Source organism: Acromyrmex echinatior, unplaced genomic scaffold (assembly GCF_024713525.1).
Source record: "Acromyrmex echinatior isolate Ae372 unplaced genomic scaffold, ASM2471352v2 Scaffold35, whole genome shotgun sequence".
Lineage (NCBI taxonomy): Eukaryota > Metazoa > Arthropoda > Insecta > Hymenoptera > Formicidae > Acromyrmex > Acromyrmex echinatior.
This window is the reverse complement of record NW_028259068.1, coordinates 41527-51646: the sequence shown is the minus strand read 5'-3', so window position 1 is coordinate 51646 and position 10120 is coordinate 41527. Positions and strand designations below refer to the sequence as shown.

At 38.7% G+C, this 10120-nt stretch overlaps 2 protein-coding genes across 2 annotated transcripts; both read right to left on the bottom strand.

The window, feature by feature from the left end:
* Positions 1-475: 475 nt before the first annotated feature.
* On the bottom strand, positions 476-1842 carry LOC147906421 (uncharacterized). Its single transcript, XM_087416561.1, has one exon. It carries the CDS (start codon positions 1840-1842, stop codon positions 1321-1323), a length of 522 nt encoding a protein of 173 aa, XP_087272687.1. The 3' UTR covers positions 476-1320.
* A 643-nt stretch (positions 1843-2485) lies between these two features.
* LOC147906420 (uncharacterized) lies at positions 2486-7111 on the bottom strand. The gene is made up of 2 exons (XM_087416556.1): positions 7058-7111; positions 2486-3184 (listed from the first exon to the last, which is right to left on the bottom strand). Exons 1-2 carry the CDS (start codon positions 7109-7111, stop codon positions 2486-2488), a joined length of 753 nt encoding a protein of 250 aa, XP_087272682.1.
* Between the last annotated feature and the right edge of the window lie 3009 nt (positions 7112-10120).

Sequence of the window (10120 nt, the reverse complement as noted above, 5' to 3'; positions counted from 1 at the left end):
CGCGAAAGCGCTTATGATACCAAAGGTCTCCTATACCATCCAGAACCTCGACATCCGCGACAGCCACCAACAAAGCGTTAGCACTCTCGTCATCCCCAGTGTCTCTCTCAAAAGCACGCGATAAGACATCCGGTGCGTGGTGCAAAGCACCCTTACGATGTACTATCTCGTAATCTCCATCATACTCCAACAATTCCAATGCCCAACGCGCCAACCGGCCCGTCGGATTTTTCAAATGATAAAGCCAATGCAAACTACTATGATCGGTTATCACCGTGAATCTATAGCCCTCTAAATACGGCCTAAACTTCTGTATCGCCCATACAATCGCCAAGCACTCCTGTTCAGTAACCGAGTATTTCTTTCTGACAGCGCGCGACTCGCGAACGCGATAATATTTTCCCTGCCCTTGATGGTCTGCGTCAAAATGGCACCGATACCAACGGAACTGGCGTCGGTTTGCAGAACGAACGGAACACTAAAATCGGGGTATGATAAGGTCGAAGCGGATACTAAATTTGCACGAATCCGCTCGAAAGCATGGTCTTGTTCGCCTCCCCACTCCCAGCGCTGATTCTTCCGTAACAAGTGCGTGAGCGGTTCGCTGACCGTAGCAAATCACGGAATGAAGCGACGGTACCAGGATGACATGCCCAAAAATCTACGCAACTGCTTGAGATTGCGTGGCGCGGGATATTCTACAATTGGCCTGGTCTTTTCTGGATCGACTGTTAAGCCGTCCCTCTGCACTATAAATCCCAAATAACGAACTTGTGAACGACAAAATTCATACTTCTCGGGATTCACTGTATGACCGGCGGCAAAGATCTTATTTAAAACTCGCTCAAGCCATTCCAAATGTCCTTCGAAAGTAGATGTTACGATAACGATGTCGTCCAAGTACGCGAACGCATGTGGTTCCATTTCCGGCCCGATTAATTTATCTAAAAGTCATTGGAAAGTTGCGGGCGCTCCTGTCAATCCGTACGACATTCGTGTGAAATGATAAAGTCCTTTGCCCGGGACACTGAACGCAGTAATTTCACGACTATCCTTCGCCAGTGTATTTGAAAGTACGCCTGGCTAAGATCTATCGTCGAAATATATCGCGCAGATCGCAATTTATCTAAGATGCCAATTCATATTAGATAGTGGATATGCATCCTTCTTCGATACACTATTGACTTTACGGAAATCCAAACAAAACCGATACTTTTCAATAGGCTTCTTAACCATCACTATAGGGTTCGACCACTCGCTAAACGACGGATCTATTATTCCGACTGTCAACATTCGGTCCACCTCTTCGCGGATAGCCTCCTAGACTTTCGGCGAAACCAAATAGCAACACTGCTTGATAAGCGCGCTTTGTCCTACATCTATTCTATGCTCCGTGAGCGAAGTGACGCCAGGATTCTCGGCCACTTCCGGCATTTTATCTTTAAGGAATCTCGCCAAGCGTTGTTCTTGGTCGCGGCTCAATTCCGGAAGTCCACTACAAACGCTTAAGTCTTCTTCCTTAATATCCTCGAAAGTATATCGCTCTCGGGGGCGATCGGCAAAATGCCACTCCGACGCGAAATCCAAACTGACATCAAAAGCGTGCAAGAAATCTACTCCCACGATACAAGGAACAGCCAACCTCGGAAGCAAGCAAACTAAAATTTCTCGAGATTCGTCCCTCAACTGCAACGGTAACCTAACCTCCTCTCTAATTCTTATCACTTGTCCGTTCGCGGTACGGATACGGAAACTTTCAGGGAGATCCGTCGGTAGGCTCAACCGTCGCACCACTGCGATACCTTCGTCTCCAAAAAGAGTTCGGTTTGATCCAGAGTCCATTAAAGCCGGTAAAGAATACCTCCCGATAAAAATACGAAAGTACCGTAGCGGAGGTAATTCGGATACGTGGAACGTCGTCGCGAGATACTCAAGGGTCTCCCTATCGCCCTCCACGCGGGTCTCGCCTGATTTCGTGGGAGCCGCCTCGACCCGAACTAGCGACTCTCCTTCGCGTTTCCCGAATAGGTGGGGCACGTCCTCACGGTCACGTTCGGCGCACCGCAGCCAAAACAGTACGTACGGCGCGTCTCCCCACACTCTCGCGCGATATGGCCAGTCTTCTCACAATTCCAGCACTTAGCCATCCGCACGGGCGTTGTCGCCGAGATCACGGACGCTCCCGCTCTCCTGGCAGCCGCCTCAGCCCGATTGTGGCTCGGAGCCTTCCTTCTTCCGGCAATTGCCGGGGCCGAAAACTCGGTCGCGTCCACCCGACCGCTAAGCGGAGGTTTACGCGGGCGATAAGCTAATTCTGGGAATAAAGATTTCTCTGTGGTGTGGGAGGAGCTCAACGCGTGAGGTTAGCCTTGTGGCTTACCTCCAGTCGCGAAGCTAATAACTCAAGAGTCACGAAATTCGAGAACTCGTCTTTACGGAGATTCATCTGCAAACGCGGCAGCATATTACGATGCGCGTAATCGAACTATTCCGTCAAGTCCCACGGCGGACTCAAACGATCGAAAAGGGCCTGCATGCACGTCAAATAATCAGCGACCGGCTCATCATCCCCTTGCATGCGGCGCAAAATCTCGTCCCGCAACGCGTACTGAAAATCTGGATCGCCGAAGCGTCTTCGCCACGCAACCATGAACTGATCCCAGGTCTGCCAGTCCGAACGCCGAGAACGATACCAGAACAGCGCGGTACCTGACAGGAAAAATGGCAAACATCGAAAAAGATCGGCATCGCCAACGGGAAACAACTCACGCCCTTCCTCGATTCGAATCAGAAAGGCTTCCGCCTCACTACCTCGCGCGCCCGAGCATTTTAAATTCCATCTTCGCAGCGCGTTAATGATGTCCGAGATTGAAGCCTGTCGCGCGCCCGACGTGTCGGCGGAATGCGAAGATGAAGCCACTGGTGGAGGGATACGCGCGTCTACGCGATCCCCCGAATAATCATGCAGGAGAGGCCCCGGGCTGTCCGGTTGCACAGGCATCGCGGCCGGCGGTCGCAAATCCATGAGGGCGTCCTCCTTCGCACGCTGGGACGGTTCCGCGGGCACCAACGCATTCAATTCGTAACGCAACAAACAGTCGTGCAGTACAGCGGCATCCCCCTCAATCGCCTGCCCTCTACGCGACAATTCCTCCTTTAGTTGCTCGATGGACAGCCGATAAATCTACGAAAGTTGCGAACGTCCCTCAGACATCCCGGCGGGGCTCGGAATCAGGCGACAACAAGCGGAAGCGCAGAAGCAGTGGGCACCGATAAACCTCCAATAGAGAAAAGAAAAAAAAAACTCTCTGCGAAACGCCGCACAGAGAGAGGAAGAGAAAAAAAAATTATAATCTTCCCGCTACTGATCTGCTGGCGTTTGCGCCCTCATACCCGCATGCGATAGCAAAAGAAAGCTTAACAATAGTAGTCGACCTTCAATCTCAATTTTGAAACGACCAGTATATTCGGACGCGATCGTCAGAAACGGCCGATACACGGCAATAATATTTAAGAAACAAATCTTCAGAGAAAGCGACAATGCACAGTGGCCTTGAGCCCATGAGAATAATAACGTGCGTGCGGATAGCTCGACACAAACAACACGGCGCGAAGCCGACAACAATAGAAAAACTCCGCGATCCCGAATCACAATAACAACGGCCCGAAACGACAAACATCAGCGAAACTCGCGAAAATGAAGAACGCGGGATACAGCAATTCCAGAGCTCATTCTATAACGTGCACAAATTACATCTCGTAACTAATGCTGTGGAAGAAAGAAATCACATTAAAATAAAAATTCAAACATTTCATCAAAAACATAGCAGGCACAAAAATAGGAAAGGCACATGAAAATGGCACATAGCAAAAGCAGAATTATACAATACAATATTCGCCGCATTCGCTCTCCAAATTCCTCGCTCTCATTTACTGGGAAAAGAAAAAAAATTCTGTCTCTATACTCGAGCCCCACACGTTGGGCGCCAAATTTGCAACCGCACTCACGAGCGTGGCGCAACTTCGTCGTACATTCACAGCTAAGGTTTTCGTAGGTGATCGGTGGCGTTAAACGAAACGTGACCGAAATGCGTCTTTCCACGATCGCTCTCGAGGGCGGCACATAATCACAAGACAATAGTTGGGCGCCAGGCACGAGCGAGCGTGCCACTCTTTCTAGAAATTACGCGATCTTCTTTATGCCATCTTTAATGAGCTGCGAATTTCGACGGGCTCTCAACCGGTAGCTCAGCCTCGGAAATGACAGAGGGGGTGGTTCGCGGTCGAGGATAACAGATCGTTTGGAGGAGCGAATAGGGGCGAGAATAAAGTACATATGAATTAACAATAACAAAAGTAACAAATATATTAAATGAGTCTTCGACTCTCATTCACATTTGGCGATACAATCGAGACGATAAACTCTACTTGAGCGCAATAATTGATTTACATAGTCCCCGCGGTTTTACGCTAGGCGTATCAGCTTCGTTAAATTCTCGCGACATGAGCTCACCATACGAGAATACTCTCGCGAATTATATGAATCATACTTCATCGCCTCGCGAAGGCTAAGGAATTCGGCAGCTTGTAGCGTGGACACGGCGTGACCTCATGCGCGCTCGCGGAACCTCGCGCCGCTCAGCTGAGATGCAGAGGAGGCTCGAATACGTGCAAACTCAACACGCAGTCTCGATACGACAGAATACGCACTCCTATCAATTGCTATTATAAATTACTTTACTGGCTATGACACAGAGGACCGAATAAACATGCAAATCTTATGTTACAGACGCTCGAGACGACACGATACGCGACAATACTACGGCACGGAACTTCAACGCAACATATGATCCGCGATAAAAAGAAACGAGTGACGAGGCTGTGGCCTTGGCGGACATTCAAATTATCCCGACGATAAGGGCTGTTCCGGGAGGCGACACGCGTACGCGAATCCCGCGAAACTCTGGTGCACGGTAATGCCACGTGCACTCTTTATTACACGCCCGATAGAAATCCGATAAGTTGCCTCCCGGACGCGGAAACCGGCGACTTTACAGAGGTGACACTTATCTCACCGTGACTCCCTCGCAGGTGCTCGTCTTAGTCGACTTTAGAGGATTCGCTGACGTCCTCTCGCGTGCTCTCGTGAAGGGCCACTCAAGTGCCGGGCGTTAATCCTTCCGGACGTACGCAGGGCTCGTTATCCCCGCGAGGGGGTCTTATCGCGCCTGATTGGCGCGTAGCCCCGCGGCTCCGCTAATCGCGGAAACCGCGTCACATGTCCTGGCGTGCGAAATTTGAGAGATCGCGGTAGTCCTTTTCAGGCCGCCTCGTGGCCTCGAGGCGCCTATCCGGGGCTCTCGCCGTCTTTGGGGCGTAGAGTGGCCTTCCCCGTCATACCGGCTCTCGATCCGCTTTGCGCCTGTAAGAGGGTGCGATAAAAAATGTTTTGCGATAATCAAAAGGGCGTAACAATGCCGGAAGGATATCACCTGCGTGCAAGCCGGGGGTCAGGTGTCGTGCGCCCCCGGCGGATCCATCAGCGGTCGTCTCCTGACTCCCAATCCTGGTCGTTCTTCTTCCTCTTCTCTCCGGTGAGGTGGAGTCACTCCGCCAAGGTCGTGGGAGTCGCCGGCCTCTGTAACCCTCGGTACGGGAATACACCGAAACGGGAAAGCGAAACGACAGCGCGGAACGCGTAAGGTACGCAAACGACGTCGGGAAAAGCGCAGGTGCGACCGCCCCTAAAATGTGAGAGGATCCAGGACGCTATACTGCACTGTTCGGTCAGGCCATGCGGCCCTTGTGACAGACGGAAAACGTCGCGTCACAATACACTATATTTCTTATCTCTTATTTTAAATATAAAAATTTTTAATAATTAATAAATAATTATTATTTTTTTCCTCGCTCCCGACTCCCTTTTTAACTCTTAACTCTCCCTCTTAATATTTAATTAAAAATTTTTTATCTTTTATTTTAATTAAATTTTTTATTCAACTTTTTAATCATGTTTATTATTATTTTTTTATTTTATAAATAATATAAATAAATCAGTAAATCGTAGATAAATAAATATTTCATACATTTTATATATAAATAAATAATAATATCAATTCACAATAAGATTAGAAACAAGACTGTTATCAATTCATCTTTTTACATAATCTATATTTTTTAATTTTCTTACATATTTTTTATTTTCCTTTATGTTTATGTTTGTATTTTCAGTATTATAATTATTATTATTTATAATTATTATTTACTTATTATTTTAAATTCATTAAATGACTGAAAAAAGTATTGATTTTTTAAATCAAATTATAATAGAACTTTAAATAAATCTATTTTTAATGAAAAGAATTAGTTTTATATAAAAACATTAAATTTTCAAAATATTAAATAATAATACACATATTAATTTTTTTCAACTTTTATGATATTAATTATTAACTTTAACTTCCTTCTTATATTTTTTCTTTGTACTTCTACAATCTAACTTACACTGTCGAAATAAATTCTCATTTTCATGACAAACTAATAAAACTAATAAAAAATTTCTTTGAAATTGAAGATGATAGTAAATCGTTTTTTTCTATTTTTGATCCATCTATATCCTCCTCTTTATCCTTAAATTAATTAAGTATATTAATTTTCTTATTTATTCTTCTCTATTAATTTTGATTCTCCCCATCTCGTATTACTTATTTATTAATTTTATATTTAATGAATTTAAAATTTTAATTAGCTATTCTTTTTCAAATATTCTTATTTTTCTTTGTTTCAATAATTTTCTAGGATTTTTTCCATATATTTTTACAGCCTCTAGACATATGGGATTCTGTTTTTCCCTATCTTTTAGGCTCTGAATAAGACTAATTTTATTTAGAATTATTAATTATTTAAATAATTTATTAGCTCATTTAATTCCCTTAGGCACCCCTTTTATATTAATACCATTTATAGTTATTATTGTATCAATTAGTTTAATCATCCGACCTTTTACTCTAGCCATTTTTTTAACAGCTAATATAATTGCAGGATACTTACTACTTACCCTCTTCGGCTCAGGAACCAATATTCTCAATCCAGCTATCCTTCTAATTCTCATTTCAATCCAAATTTTACTTTATATCCTTAAATATTATATATATCCGCCGTAGCTTTAATTCAAGCTTACGTATTCTCAATTTTATCTATTTTATATAGAAGAGAAGCTTTAACTTAAATTCTATTATGTCACAATCATTCTTTTCACTTAGTTACATTCAGCTTCTGATTACTTATCATTTTCCTAAGAATTTTTAATAATTTAATTTACTCTATCAGATAATTCCATAATTTTTATAGACTCCTCCTTATTCTATCTAAAAAATCCAAACACCCTAATCTGTATATTCCTGTGATGGCGAGATGTTTTACGAGAAGCCACTTTTCAAGGATGTCACTCAATCTACGTATCTAAGGGCATAAAAATAGGCATAATCTTATTTATTATTTCAGAAATTTTTTTTTATCTCCTTTTTCTGAGCATATTTTCATCCATCTTTAGTCTCTAGGATTGAAATTGGGCAATTATAATCCCTCAAGGGTATCATTCCATTTAACCCTCTTTGATATTCTATTCCCTCTTATAAATACTATCCTATATTATTCTAGTTTCTTTTCTGGACTAACTGTTACTTGAACACATCACTCCTTAATTAATAAAGATATGAAAGAAAGAAAAAAAAGTTCTTTGAATAACAATTATCTTAGGAATTTATTTTTCAATTCTTCAATTAATTAAATACATTAACTCTCCTTTTACTATAGCCGACTCTATTTATGGACCAACTTTCTTTATCGCAACAGGTTTCCACGGAATTCATGTTATCATCGGGACTCTATTTTTACTTGTATACTTAATCCGATTTTACAACCTTCACTTTTCATCTTACCATCACTTTGAATTTGAAGCAGCATCATAATACTGACATTTTGTAGATGTTGTTTGATTATTTTTATTTATTTCTATTTATTGATGAAGATTTTTAATAAATATTATATATAATATTTAATATCCTCAACCTAACCTAATAATAATAAGTTATTTTTTTATTTTTCATTATTTTTAAATTACTTTAATAAAAAACATAAATCTTCCATACTTTATCATATAATAGATATTAATAAAAATATGAAAAAGATAAAAGATTATTAAACTCTTTTATTTATTCTACTACACTCTTCTCACTATTTTTTTTTATACCACCCCCTTACTATAAAAATTTTTTCTTCTATTTATTTATTTTATAATTTTATTTACTTATTTTTATTATATATTATATATAAATTTATAAAATTAATTTTTTTATATTAATAACATTTATTTACTTATTATTTAATCAACACCAATAATTATTAATTAAAATTACTTTTTTATAATTTAATTTTATTTATATAATATTAAAAAGTACATTACATTTAACTTCCAATTAAAAAATTTAAAAATAAATTAATATAAATAATCATAAATATTATTTTACTTAATATTTACTTAATATTTTTTAATTATCCTATCTTCTTATTTTATTTTTAATTAATTTTATTATTTCTAAAAAAACCAACTTAAATCAAGAAAAAATATCTCTCTTTGAATGTGGATTCAATCCTTTATCAAATGCTTGACTACCCTTCAGAACTCAATTCTTTAGCATTAGACTAATTTTTCTAATCTTTGATATTGAAATTGTCCTCCTTTTACCCCTAATTTATGTCTATAAATTTTTATCTATTTATTATTTTCTATTCTTATTTATTCTAACCATCGGTTTATATACAGAATATAATGAATATTCCCTAGATTGGAAAATAACATAAATAAAAAAATAAATAAAATAAAGAAACATATATTTTTTCACTTCTTAAAATTATTAGATTAATAGTTTTACTAACATCCCCAATTAAAACTATAAAACTAAAAAGGATATTAGTTAATCTAATTTATAACATTTTAATTGCATTAAAAAATAATAATATTTCCTTATATATCTTATCTTTGCTATTTATCTTTGATATTTTTATTTATTTATTTTATTATATTCTCTATCCCATAACAAATAAATTAATAATTTAATTATTCTCTTCTCTATCTATACAAAATAAATTTTATACCTATACTCGCTCTCGCCTCCTCTTTCTTTATTTATATAAATATCAACTATTTATTTAAATTTTAATTCTTAAAGTAATTTTACACTTTAACTTCGAATTAAATTATTGATTTTAACCATAAAATCTAAGAATTAAAAAATTTATAGCTCTCGCCCCCTCCTCTTTCTTCCCTTAATACTCTTACTCCTATATCCCCAAATTATTAAAACTTTTTCTGCCTTACCTATAAAATTTGTACCGCTTCTACTATTTAAAATTCCCCACTCTCTTAATCCTATAGCCCTCTAATTATAATTTATTAACTTAGCTAAAACGAAAAAAGAGGTATATTATTGTTAATAATATCATTGAATATTTTCGATTTTCAGTTGAAGTAATTTTTAAAACTTCTAATTCATTATTCATCTTTCTCATATTATTATACACTTATACTTTTATTAATCTTGAATATTTTTCATTGAATGAATGACAACTCCCGCAGCTATAAATAACATAGACTTAAAAATTGCATGGACTAACAAATGATAATACGCTATTAATCTAAACTTCAAAATCATTATTATTAGCCCTAATTGATTCAAAGTTGATAATGCAATAATTTTTTAAAAATCATCCTCAAAATTAGATATAATTCCAGATATAAATATAATAATAACAAATAAAAAAACCTAAAATCACCTTCACATTGCTCTCCATTAAAAACCTATTAAAACGAATTATTAAATATACTCCCGCAGTAACTAATGTTGAAGAATGAACTAACGCTGACACTGGCGTAGGAGCTGCTATAGCTAACGGCAACCAAACAGAAAAAGGAATCTGAGCTGTTTTAGTGATTGCTGTTAATATTAACAACAATATTAACCTCTCCCTTAAATATAACTATCTCCCATCTTCCAACTATTATTATCCTCATTGTCATCAAAATCCCTACATCTCCAATTCGATTACACAAGATTGTAAC